At 35.1% G+C, this 14,226-nt stretch overlaps 2 protein-coding genes across 4 annotated transcripts in view; one reads left to right on the forward strand and one right to left on the reverse strand.

The window, feature by feature from the left end:
* Positions 1–13,677, forward strand: part of LOC106117666 (glucose dehydrogenase [FAD, quinone]) — a 40,875-nt gene extending 27,198 nt beyond the window's left edge. Inside the window, exons 1-5 of one of the 3 annotated variants that reach the window (XM_013312062.1) lie at positions 8,649–8,867; positions 10,641–10,716; positions 11,415–11,559; positions 11,798–11,968; positions 12,053–13,677. In XM_013312062.1, the coding sequence (XP_013167516.1) occupies positions 10,648–10,716; positions 11,415–11,559; positions 11,798–11,968; positions 12,053–13,563 (1,896 nt within the window). In that variant the 5' untranslated portion in view covers positions 8,649–8,867; positions 10,641–10,647 and the 3' untranslated portion in view covers positions 13,564–13,677. Of the gene's footprint in view, positions 1–268; positions 290–8,648; positions 8,868–10,640; positions 10,717–11,414; positions 11,560–11,797; positions 11,969–12,052 lie in introns of those variants that run through there. The other 2 variants (XM_013312063.1, XM_013312065.1) reach the window with 2 other exon arrangements.
* Flo2 (flotillin-2) overlaps positions 1–14,226 on the reverse strand; it is a 162,895-nt gene that overhangs the window by 12,002 nt on the left and 136,667 nt on the right. The window contains exons 2-3 of the mRNA XM_013312076.1: positions 6,075–6,169; positions 5,575–5,776 (exon numbers count right to left, since the gene is read on the reverse strand). Coding sequence (XP_013167530.1) covers positions 5,575–5,776; positions 6,075–6,169 — 297 coding nt within the window. The remainder of the gene's footprint in view (positions 1–5,574; positions 5,777–6,074; positions 6,170–14,226) is intronic.

The raw sequence follows: 14,226 nt of genomic DNA on the forward strand, positions 1-14,226 counted from the left end.
TGCGTTATGCACCAAAGTCTACTGTAGAGTGGTGTCAGCACAGACCTGTCTTACTTTATAAACAAGTTAACCCCCCGCTTTTTCACTTGTAGTAAAGTGAAATAGAATAAACCATTGTAGAGTTGGATGACGCAATACTGGAGCAAATTAAAGTGCACTTTGAAATATTTTTTTTATCTGTAGTATTGTTTTTTTATGTCAGAGGTTAAAGAATTTTAAAAACTACAACATTCAGCGTTATGTTTAGATGGATGGATGTTTGTTACAGGTATCTGCAGAACGGCTCAACGGATCTCGGTGAAATTTACCATAGATGTAGATGTCTGGAAAAACACATAGGCTACTAATTTTTCTTTTAATTCCACGGGGACGGAATCGCGGGCGACACCTAATTATTCTACAAACAGGAAAACACGAGAAAGAAATCATGCCATGAGTAAACTGAAGAATAACGCCATGAGAACAAGAAACGCAGTTTCTCAGAATTTAAGAAAAAAACACCGTGAATATTTGAAATAAATTAATTTTAAGATCGATCTTATTCTCATATCATATTGCCACTGAAGATAAACATAGATATATTACTTATTCATATTGAAATTGTTTCAATAAAATATATTACTTATCTTGAACGCCTGCGTTTGACAAATGACGCATTGGAAAATTTAAATTATATCGTAAACATTATTAAAAAACAAATGAATGTACATAAACCATCTATATATACATACTAGCGGACCCGACAGACGTTGTCCTGTCTACACGTCTTTAATTTGAATAAATTAATATGAAGTTAATATTTGATGAAAATTGTGAATCTAAACCATTCCCAGATCCCCTTGAACACACACCAAAAAATTTCATCTAAATCGGTCCATTCGTTTGACAGAAGTTCAGTGACATACACACTCACAGAAGAATTATATATATATAAAGATAAATAAAATTGAAGTATGTGATATCGTAAAAAAACATTTTGGAAACACTATGAATTTAAAATTTCTGTCTGTCTGTCTGCAAATCCGCATTTATTACGGATTATCTACGACACGGCTGGGTTGATTTTGACAGTACTTTAACAGGAAGATGTTGCGGAAATATTATAGGCAAACATTAATTTGAATCGACAAAAAGTTGCAAGATGGCTTTATCCTATATATAAAATACTCGTGTCACAATTTTCGTTCCCATACTTCTTCGAAACGGCTTGACCGATTCTCATGAAACTTTGTGAGCATATTGAGTAGGTCTGAGAATCGGCCAACATCTATTCTAATACCGCGCGGACGGAGTCGCGGGCGACAGCTAGTAATCGTATAAGAAAACCTCAAATAAGAGAAAAGTGTACACTAACTGCCAACCTTGTTCTGCTTATAATCAGAGTGGTACTTAAAGAAGAAAACAAGTGAAGGTTTATATTTATTACAAAACTTGATTTCCACGTAGTTTTTTATCTTACTAATATGCGAAAGTTTAGTTGAATATATGGTTATTTGTTTAAAGGTATATCGGGAACGGTACAACGTATCTTAATAACATTTGGCACAGATGTAAAACATAGTCTGGAAGAACACATTTTCTACTTATTACGCTTTTTTTAATTCCGCACGGAAGGAGTCGCGGGCAACAGCTACTATTGAATACACGAGATTTAAAATATTCCTACAAAATTACTTTCTTATCGTAATTTGATAGCATCCAATTCACGTGAGCACAATCATTATATTAACATTAACATAAATATTTATACAAAAAACAACGTACGTTAATAAAAAAGAACGTAAGCAAAACATTATTAAATTGCATTTTAATACTTCTTCTAATTAAGAATATGATTCTGGAAAATTCTAATAGTTCAAACAGCAATAAAAGGAATATTAGAGCAAGAATTAACTGATGTCCTGTCACTTTACTGCAGTGATTCTCAAAGTTTTCCAGTGATTCTCAAAGTGGTCCAGTGATTCTCAAAGTGGTCTATTCTTGGGGTCTACGGAACACCACGCGGGACGTCGCCCGCGACTACGTCCGCATGGAATTAAAAAGAAACGTAATTAGTAGCCAATGTGTTCTACAATGTTGTACGTAGTACTTATTGGTTCTTCCAGACTATTTTTACATCTATGACAAATTTCTTCAAGATCCGTTAAGCCGTTTCAGAGATACCTTCTAACAAACATCCATCCAAACATTCACATTTACGATATTAGTAAGATTAGATGCTAAGACAGCTTGTCGCCAAATATAATATTTTGTTGGTGCCAAGTATAAGAGTAAAGCGATTTAAATTTTTTAATGCATATAGAAAAAATATTACTCTGAAAAGAAAGAGATAACTATATGTTTTGTTTAAATGCTTCGCCAATGGAAACAACCACGAAATCTTGTGCGAACGTCCCCTGGTAACATTTCCCAGTAATTACAGTTTCTTGCCCCATAAAGGTTCGTTGCCTACGTGACGGGCTGCACGTCGCCATGTACCGTTAGCAAAGAAATTTAATTGCGAACATCAAAAGTTATGGTGTGTTACTTGAAGAAGATTAACATCGTAAAGAAAGACGCTGTTATAAGTAAATTCTATACGCAAAAGAGTCTTGACAGACAGACAGACGGACAACCAAGTGATCTCGTGTTCCATTTTCTTCTTAACGGTATACGGTACCCTCACAAGCTAAAAACCGAATAAGTTTTATTATTACGTATTTAAAACTGCAAAGAAAACCTACTTAATTGATGATAAAATTACAAAAAAAAAAAACTTTGACATTTACAGATCCATCAGACATCCAACCCACATTTTGTATGTTCGTAACTCTTTTTTTTCTTTAACTCTTATACTATTTTCTTCTCTTTTATTTAAGCTACATAATTGCGATACGTTGTTATAATAGCACTATTTTCTTTATTTGTTTTCTGTTGTAATTAATATGAAAGCTACCTACGTATTTATACCAAAAAAGGTTGTTTAAAAGATAATTTTTTCACTCAGTACTCAATTGCATATGCATACAAAGCGCATATGGCAGGAAGCAGCCCTCTAGTGACGCACGATCCCGACATGTTACTGTATTTGTATTACCTAAACAAACATCGTATTGTAAACTTAACTTACCGTGGGTTTCTGACAACAAAATCTCTGTATATCGTCATCCCTGTCCTTTGACAAAACAGATTACATTTATTTTAACGATTTTGGACTCAGAAACTCACAGTTAGAGAAGTAACCAGAAATGTGAGCAAACATCCATCCATCCAAACTAGATATAACACCATACATATTAATGTCACAAAGAAGTGACATTTTCATCATCGTCATCAGCTCACTGTACGTCTCTACCTCGGGGCTCGGAGTCTACCCTAAGTTAGGGGTGACTAGGCCATAGTCAACCACGCTGACCAAGTAACCCGCACTTGTTGACTTCACACATATCTTTGAATTTCTTCTCAGATATGTGCATCACGATGTTTTCCTTCACCGTAAGAAGATCGGATAAATGTACATAAAATATGTAAATCAGAAATCGAAAAACACACTGTTACATGGCGGGATTCGAACCCTGGACCGTGTAGATTACAAGTCAAGTGCTGAAACCACTGAACCACCCACGCTGTATAACATGCAATGAATAAAAGACATGTCTTTGTTTGCTTTGTTACATTTACCATTGAGTAAAGAGGCCAAGGGCTTTTAAGTTTCTATATGACTCACAAATTGTAACCGATATCGTCCACTATTTCAACATAGTTTCATTTTGTATTACAAACTACTATGGCTACTTATCAACGATACTTCGTACTTGTGGTAATAATATTGGATCTAATATTGATTTAAGCATCCCAATAAATTGCCCACAGCTGTACATACGGTACAGTTTGTTTCAGTTCCCGATATATCTACACTAATAATCTCACTCTTTTACAATGTCCTAGTCGCCCGTGACTCCGCCCGCGCGGATAAAATTTTTTTGATAAATAGCTTATGTGTTCTTCCAGACTATGTTCTACATGTGTGCCAAATTTAATTAAAATCCGTTCAGCCGTTCTGGAGATACCATCAAACAAACATCCATCTATCCATCATCGTAATTATAAAAATTAAACAAGACATAAGGATGTTAAGTGTGTATTTAATTGCAGCTTTGGAACATTAGCAGACGTAATACTGAATCGTTAACTCAAATGATATTATGTACAAGGCTTAAATCTCACTAATCTTACTAATATTATAAATGCGAATGTTTAGATGGATGGATAGATGCTGTTTGAAGGTATCTCCAAAACGGCTGCATCTCGCTGACATTTGGCACAGATATAGAACGTAGTCTAGAAGAACACATAGACTGAAACGCGGGCAACAGTTAGTAAATAAATAAATAAGAAAAACCAAAGGACATACATGTATTTGAACTTGAGTTGTACTTGAGAAGAAACATTTCGTAAGTCTGAAGTGGATCATCGACCCACAAGATTCTGTGAAGTGCGCCCTCTACCGGCATTTATTGTAATTTTGGTCGCAATCATAAATCAAAATATATTATACTATAATCAAAAGAAATTAATTACATACCAAAAGTATTGGTAACGTTAGATTGGCTTCTTAATATGCATCAATAACTTATAATTATTAAGAGACGGCTTGTCGGATACAATAAAAACGTCTACCGGGGTTTTGAGATCTAGCATCCAGTTTAGATCTGTTGGTTATTAGTAGAACAAACTACAATATCTATATTTTTGTACTCAGATACTATTAATTAAAAAAAATGGGAATAAACACAGGACACTAAGCTACTAAGCTGTTGGAATCACGTCAGTTAACGACAAGTATTAAAGAGTAAAAAGTAGTAATCAATTCTCGTCTCCAACGTTTTGTGTTGACGAGGCCCTTGTCAGAAAGTAGGTCTGTTACGAAAGACACCGCTTGGGAAAATTACCGACACGAATGGCATTTTGAAACGAATTGTGTCTGATAATGATTACTTTATAAGACAGATTTGTGCGCTTTGGAAAGTCATATTAAATCTAAAGTAAAGCGTTTTGTAAATGATAGTAGTCGACGTTTGAAGACTTATCAATTTCACATTCCGAGAGCACCAACGTCTTAACTCTGTCAAAGTAGAACGGAACGGAACCCAACGGAACCGAATTAAACGGAAAGGAACGAAACGGAACGAAACGGAGCAGAGAACAATAGAATATCCTTTTATTGCCATACAAAAGTACATAAACAGATGTCGGATATCAAAGGGCTAAAGACACTTCCGCTTCCTCTAAGATCGGAGCCTAATAATCAAAGGTCATACACGTAATCGACTCGTAAGGTAATCGTAACCAATCGTAACCTCCCTTTTTAATAACGACAATTTTGATTTCATTTTTATAAGTCGGAAATGAGAATTAAATATGCATAAAAAGCTTGTCTAATTTTATTTGCTCCACTACTTCCTTTTTGAAAGTTGTACAAAACAAATTATACGACATCTAGTGACAAATAGAAAAACTACAAAATACTAAATAGTTTTAAAAGTTCACCACTAGATGACGCTATTATAAATTAAAATTCTAGTTTTCACTTACCTAATATAGCTCTCAAATGTCCTTCCAAGGTGTGCAGCACCGTCATTTTGATCTCCTTAACCGTCTTGCCGAGGAACTGCTCGCAGGCAGTGGTGAGCAACTCGTCTTCGTTCATTATCTTGCACTGCGCCACCCCGGTGACAGTCAGTGGTACACCTTGAGCCGTTTCCACGTACTCGCACATGGGATTCAGGGTCATAACCTAACAGAAATTACAGAAGAACATAATAATGAAGACTTTACATCCTTTCGATGGAGTAAGTGTACCATACTTCTAGGTTCTTATAGGATGACTTTGCTGTCCGTCTGTCTGTCAAGACCCTTTTACTCAAAACGCGTGAAGGTGAACTGGAACGTGAAGGTATAAAAACCCACTGTCAGCATGTGAAGTTGAAACGTAACGTAAAATTAGGTTAGGTGCAATGTTTTTCATTGGAAACGTTCACTTGTGACAAATAGTAGTCAAGGTCCGGAATAGTCTTCTGTCGGACGAAGCTTACCTCTAGGGAAATTCGTTGTACATCTGTAACTAGCCACCAGGCCCAGGCATAGCCACCCACGATGGTACGCTTCTGAGTTGAACCGAAACAGCTACCTGAGAACAACAAAAACCATTACATTTATATATTGAATTGTGGCAAGCGAGTGAATGCGACTGAAAGCCGACTGAATTGCAGATGCGCGGTCTACCTTTAATCGATGGAGGAGGACACACAGAAATAGAATATTTCCCTTTAATATGCGTCATCTCCATCAAATCATCCCTTTTCCATCCTCTACTCGTACGAAAGGGATGAAAAGGGTAAGCGGATTAAAATTAAAATTAGATAACCTACATAAACTTCTTAAATAAGTTAAATAAATCTCATCAACCTGCCCTTATTGAGGGTCGGCATAGTATGTACACCTCCATACATCTCTATCAGCCGTCATATCCAAATCTACCCCCTTCCTACGCATATCCTCTTTCACGCAATCATTCCATACATTTTTAAGTAAAATAAAACTATTCTTTAAATTGCAAATATAATCATTTGAAAGAAACTATTGATTGCCAAAAGAAAACTTCACTTACGTTATTACATAAGCCTTGTATTAATAACTTGTATAGAATGAAATTTGAAACCAACTAGACAAACCACTGCGTTGACGTCATATTACAAGGAAATATGTACATTTCCTACACAGTTTTGTTATTATACTTTAGACCATATTTAACACATTTAATAAAAAAGAAATCTATTCTTTGTATCAAATTAGACTACGATTTGAATAAAAGAAGATATCTAGAAGAGATGTAATTTGACTAATATTATATTATAATATAAATGCGAAATTTTGATGGATGGTTGTTTGTTCGAAGGTGTCTCCAGAACGACTACACAGATCTCGCTGAAATTTAGTATAGATGTAGGACATAGTCTAGAACAGTCTTTCCCAAAGTGGGCGATAACGCCCCCTTGTGGGCGAGAAAGAAAATGGGGCGTTGTGTAGAGGCCTGGGGGGTGATTTGTAATTTTATTTAGCTAGGAGGCCTCTTAGACAACGACTGCATAAGCTCTCGACTCTCAACAACAATAATTAATTAATTTAATTTGAAGTTACAGTGGTTATTAAACATGTGAATTTATGGGGGAATATTATTTTAATATATCTAAAAAAATATTTATTCTCAAAGTGGGCAGTAGACAAAATAACTTAGGGAACCACTGGTCTAGAAGAACACATGGGCTACTAATTTTTTAAATGACGATAAGGATACAAATATGCTTGTCGCAAATATTCGTGTCCACTGGCTATAAGAGTCCTCGTACTTATGTCGTAACTATTATGATTTATATGATAACATGAATACAAACAAGACAAGTGAAAGTGCACGTAGTGCATTTAGTAACGTTGCCATGAGACGACTTTAAGCCGATCCCGCAAAAGTTGCTCTTTGTACACACAAAAATGGCTTATACGGAAGAAATATTTTCTTACTAGGTGTAACCAGTGACTCCGTAAGCACGGAATTAAAAAATTAATAGCTCTTGTGTTCTTTCAAACTATGTTCTATATCTATGCCTAATTTCATCAAGATCCGTTGAGTCGTCCTGGAGGTAACTTCTAACAAAATTCCATTCATCCAACAAAACAAATTATACATTTATATATAATAAAAGAAAGTCGTGTTACTTAAACTATTTATAACTCAAGAACGGCTTTACCGATATGGATATGAAGATATCTCTGGAACGGCTAAACGGATCTCGATTAAATTTGGCATACGTATAGACTAAGTTTTATATATATCCACGTGGACGGAGTCGCGGGCGACAGCTACTTTATAATATAAGTAAGAAGAATAGTATCAAATTTTGGCGTAAATTACGCTCGATAGGGCACTGTACATTTTCTTAATATAAATTTTATCGATGACGATACGATGAGTCGGAAACTTTTTTTACTCTATTTTTACTTTCTCTCGAAATTACTTTAAAAAAAAATTGCCAAACACAACTAACTTTCTTCTTAAGTATGTTTCCATTAAAATATTCGAAACAACATTATTGAAATGCAAATAAACTATAACAAATAATTACCAGTCCACAGTCACTCATGTTTAAAAAAGACGACTATATTAAGGTGAGTTTCCACTGAACCAACACCTACACAAGAAAGAAATTGTCCTTTCTTTCATTCTCTTTCAAAAAATTAAAATAGCAACACGTCTTTGTTCAGATGTTAAATCTTTTCATAACCATTCTTATTTAGTAGATGTTTAATTATTTTCTTTGATAAATAAGCTACTATTCAGGGTGCAATTAGTAATTAACAGTCTATGTATATTTTTAAATTAAAAAAAACTCTCGTAAGTTTAAAAGAACATATACTAAGGTTCTGACATTTATCTAGTTCAAAACATTTCCATAACCTGTGTCAAAAGGAGGTTAAAATGACGCATAAAACATTCCTGACCTCCGTCACGCACTAAGGCCCAAAGAAAGGATCCTCCCACCATTTCTCCGACTACCAACGTAGTCGGAATCAGTCTGTCGTAGAAAGTGGTCGTTGACAAAACTATTCACAAACCAAGTGAGTTCAGTTTAATTCTAGAATGTACCGTGTCTTTGAACATTGTCGTGTTTAAAAAAAATTGTAGACGGCATGAGAAGTGTTACTGTTACTGTATAGATTAAGATCAGCAGTGAAAGTGTTAACAATGTCATAGTCATCATTATGAGAGTGCTTACTTGGAAATTATTGTCAAGAGTTTTTGTTTTATTATGTGAAGTTTTATATATTTAAAGGTAAATTTCTTTTCTATTTACTATTATATTCTTGTAAATATAAAATGCATCCTATCTTTTTATAAATGCGAATATTTAGATAGATGATGTTTCTTTGAAGGTATCTCGAGAATGGCTGCATAGATCTCAGTGAAAGCCGTAAAAAAGAAAACATAGGCTACTAATAATGTTTTTTTAATCCCGCGCAGACGAAGTCACGGTCGACAACTAGTATTAGACATAATATTAAAATGTCATCATACTAAATACCCAAATAGTCTAAATTCTGATTTCCTAGTCAGATCATATTTGATCCTCCAAACATACATACGTACAAAAGAAGCAATATTAAAAAAAACAAACAATACTAATTACGAAACAAAATGGTCATTAAAGCACAGATCTGTATATTTAATATGAGATCTACACTAAGCGACATTTTAAGTGTCCGTTAAACTATGTAGTACTGTTAATTGTTTTTGAACTTAAATATCTGAAATAAGGTATAAAATCGATTACAACATAAATATTTTAATTAAAGTTTCGTTTAACGTTATAGCAGTATGATTCAACGTTATATAACACTAGTTATTTTCACCGGAACCGTTTAATATTCTGGATCGTACACGGACACTGTAAGATATTGTGATATGTAGTTAAGCGAGTTTACTTTCTATCAAGTATTATTTATGAAATTGTTGAAAATGAAACAAAAATAAGCCTTCGTCGTCAGCACATATGTACCCAATGATGAGCTCGCAGCCTACCCAAAGTTAGGACTGGGTATACTAAGCCAAAGTCAACACTAGTCCACTGCGTGTTGACTTCACACATATCTTTGATTTTCTTCGTAGATGATGTGCCGTTTGCATCATCCTTTACGCTAATAACATTGAAAATGTACATATGAAATTCGAATATAGAAAAATACACTGGTACACAATGATCGAACTTTCGTACAGATTTTCACACAACTTTCAAGTCCTATGGCTTATGTTTTGTACAAATATTTAGTAATGAATCACACCCTTATAAGAAAGGAAATCACAATAACATAAAGCGTAACAATGACAGCGGAGAAAAACAATAACCTAGTTTAAAACATTTCTAACCGTGGGTTTCTGAGGCCAAAAAACACCGAGACCAAAAACACATCGTTACAGAGATTTTACTCTCGGAAACTCACGGTAATTAACATTAAAGATTTATGCGCTACTGAAAGTCGACTATAATATTTTCTTAAACGTATTCTTTGTTCCTAAAAATGTTTTTTAGCTTGTTATCAAACCAAGTGTATGAAAATCCTTCCACAAGTAGGTCGGACCGTTATGTCAACGTGTTTCGTCGCCCCAAAGAATAGTTAGCGGTGAAGTTCACTACAGCATTATATTGCGAAAGACATACTAAAATGTATTCTTAATTACGTATATCAAAATGTTATTTAGCTGTCGATTTTTTCATAGTTACCGCTCGGAATTCCTCTATAAAGTGATACAAAATATATTCTTATTTACAATGTAAGATGAAGATATTGTAAACCATTGTTCTCGTTTAATATGTAGTCAAGTGGACTTACCCTAATTTACTATTCGACCTATTTTGACGAAATGCATGTACAAAAATTTCTATCTCAGTTTTTTTAGAAAGTAAAAGTGTCGTGAGACATTTTTAATAATACTGTGGTGAAGTATAGGTTATTATGAAATGAAACACATTCAATATCGGCTGGCGAGATCACTTTCATTTAAAATTCGTAGTGGCACGTATTAACATGAGTTGTTAAACATGTTTCAGAGTCAAGATGAGTGCAATAATGAACGCGGCCGCTGATGTGATCACCGGCTCGGCCATCGCCGCCGCGGGAACTGAGGTAAATTATACATCACTAATAGATCTTAACATATTCATATTGAATATACTTTTAGACATTATTAATTAGAATCCTTTGGCGAGAATAACGCGCTTTCATTACAATGTCAAGAGCCAGAATGAATAGTGAGGGGATATAAATGTCGACATTTTAGTAAGGCTAGTGTTGTGCCGGCACTATCGCATTTTCTTCCTAACAATACATACTAGAATAATGTCTCAACCACTGCGTGATAAGTGTGCGTCCCGAAGGCCTAATTTAGTCCTCTTTCCCTTCCCACCCTTTTTCTTATAAAAAAAAGGTTGGGAGGTGAAAGTGGACTTTCCGGTTGAGAGGATGCATGGGAAGGGAAAATATTTTCTTTCTGTGCATCCTTTCCTACGTCGATTAAAGGTAGGCAACGTATATGCAATTGCGTATGCCTATGGGCAACGGTCACTTCGCTATTTTCGCGATTTCAGGTGGGCATTCGCTCGTTTGTCACCTTATATATTACCTGATATAAAAAAAAACAATAAGTCGTATCAAAATTACATAAGAAATTCATTAGTGTATCATAATTAATCTGTACGAAGTGGATTCCTTTAGCGACCATTAAATGAACTTGATAGAAGTAAATAACGTCACAAGAGGTATAAGAGCCACTGTTTAATCAAACCAAAGACCGTGAAATAAATCATCATAACGTTATCTTCCAGGTGGCGTGGTTCATTCCTATGCTGGTGGCTGCAGTCGCATACTACCAATACGACCAGACAGACCCGGAAGGCAGACCTGCGGACGTGACTAGCGATCACCTGCTGCCAGAATATGACTTCGTTATCGTGGGAGCGGGTTCTGCCGGTCAGTAAGTATTTTATACCATAAATAACTAGGAATATCTTAGTATGTTCCATACTAATATTTTTTTGTATGAAAATGAATTAATCAGACTAGTTGGTAGTTAAATTAATTAGAGATGCATTCTAGAACTGGACATACCTAGGATTATAAGACTAAAATCAAGAAACACAGTCCATATAGTAAATGTTTCAATCCTCACAAACGATAAATATACGAATATTATTTCTGTATATTACAGGTGCTGTAGTCGCAAACAGACTTTCCGAGATCGGTCACTGGAAAGTTCTTCTTTTAGAAGCCGGTGGAGATGAGACAGAAATATCGGATGTACCGCTTCTGGCGGGATATTTGCAACTTAGTAAATTAGATTGGAAGTATAAGACTGAACCACAAGGAACGTCTTGTTTAGGTAAGTGTATGAGAAATGTAATCATTTCATATGTTTTCCATCATTAACCTTCTTTTCTTTATTTTATATTCCGATTTATTACAGCGATGGAGGGTGGAAGATGCAACTGGCCGCGAGGAAAAGTCCTCGGAGGCAGTTCTGTACTAAACTATATGTTGTATTTACGAGGAAATCGAAAGGACTATGATAACTGGGAGGCAATGGGAAACAAAGGTTGGAGCTATAAGGACGTATTATACTACTTTAAAAAATCTGAAGATAATCAAAATCCTTATTTGGCTCAAACACCTTATCATAGTAGAGGAGGATATTTAACAGTTGCCGAGGCCCCGTATCACACGCCGCTAGTATCCAGCTTCATAGAAGGTGGTTTAGAGATGGGATATTTAAATAGGGACATCAACGGTGAGAATCAAACGGGCTTTATGGTTGCCCAAGGAACAGTTCGTCGCGGCAGTCGATGCTCTACAGCAAAGGCTTTTCTCAGACCTGCAAAAGACCGCAACAATTTACATATCGCCATGCATTCTTTTGTCACTAAGGTACTTATAGATCCAAGAACTAAGATAGCTTTTGGTGTAGAATTTGTTCGTAATAAAATGTTACATCGCGTCAGAGCTCGCAAGGAAGTCATTCTATCAGCTGGAACGATAAATTCTGCACAATTACTGATGCTGTCTGGCATTGGTCCAGCGGAAGAATTAACAAAACATCGCATTCCTGTAATACAAAACCTGAGAGTTGGGAGAAATCTTCAAGACCATATTGGTGCAGGCGGTTTGACATTTATGGTGAATAAGAAGATATCTATAGTGGAACACCGTCTACACACAGTCAGTACATTAATGGAATACGCAGTCTTAGGTAAAGGACCCTTGACTATTATGGGTGGTGTGGAGGGATTAGCTTTTGTGAATACAAAATATGCAAACGCGTCAGACGATTTTCCAGATATAGAATTTCATTTCATATCCGGTTCCACAAATTCAGACGGCGGGGAACAACTACGTAAAGTTCACGGCCTCACTGATGAATTCTATGATGCTGTGTTCCGCCCCATAAACAACATGGACGTATGGAGCATAATTCCAATGCTGCTACGACCGAAAAGTAAAGGTTTCATACAACTTAGAAGCTCGAGTCCATACGACTATCCCTATATATACCCGAACTATTTGACTGACGAAGAAGATGTTAAAAGATTGATAGAGGGTGTAAAGATTGCTGTCGACTTATCGCGAACCAAAGCTTTTCAAAGACATGGATCCGTATTAAATAAACACGTGTTCCCTGCATGCGCGAAAATACAGAGATATACTGATGATTATTGGGAATGTATGATCAGACAATATACCTGTACAATATACCATCCAGTAGGAACTGCTAAAATGGGACCGTTTTGGGACCCTGAAGCAGTTGTTGATAACGAATTAAGAGTGTACGGGTTAAAAGGCTTACGCGTTATAGATGGCAGTGTAATGCCATCACTAGTTAGCGGCAATACTAATGCTCCGATTATCATGATTGGCGAGAAAGGCAGTGATATGATAAAACAGTTTTGGCTGCGAAGAAGAATATCAAGATATTACGCCTGATTGTAAATTTACAAAAGAAATATTCAACAGTATTATGTTATTTATTAATGTAAATAATTTATTATAATAGCTTAAGCTAAATCTAAGTAAATATGTATAGTTCATTTGAGACGTCAAGTTAATTAGTATATTTTTATGTTTCTTTAAATAAAAGGTTTTACCTTTAATGGTCATTTTTAATATGTTTACAGCCACATGTGCAATACCTTTAAAAGTAAATCGAATTAGTATTCAATTAATAACAATAGCGTAGACTAATGCAAAATAGAGAAGTCAATGTTTAAATAACTGCAAATGTAGATACATTAAATTAAACTAATACTCTTATTCGTAATTCTGAGTGAAACTGCTGCTAACTTAAATACTCTGTGCATTTTATTTCTTCGAATTAAACTAACTATTCTTTCGGAAACGGAAACGATATTTGGTATTCAAATAATGAGCCATTTTAAAGCAATCCATAAAAATATTTAATTGAGTAATGTTGAAAATTACGTCAAAAATAATAAACCATAGACGACATTTTAAATGGTTTGATATAAAAATTAAATGCATTACTCTGTGCAATTGGAGGTATTACTTGACCCGAAGCAAACAATAACTTGCTACACCGTAGAAATCTGCTGAATCAAATGTCATTCAATACATAAGAAATGTAAAACG

Source organism: Papilio xuthus, unplaced genomic scaffold, assembly GCF_000836235.2.
Source record: "Papilio xuthus unplaced genomic scaffold, Pxut_1.1 DF827679.1, whole genome shotgun sequence".
NCBI classification, from domain to species: Eukaryota; Metazoa; Arthropoda; class Insecta; order Lepidoptera; family Papilionidae; genus Papilio; species Papilio xuthus.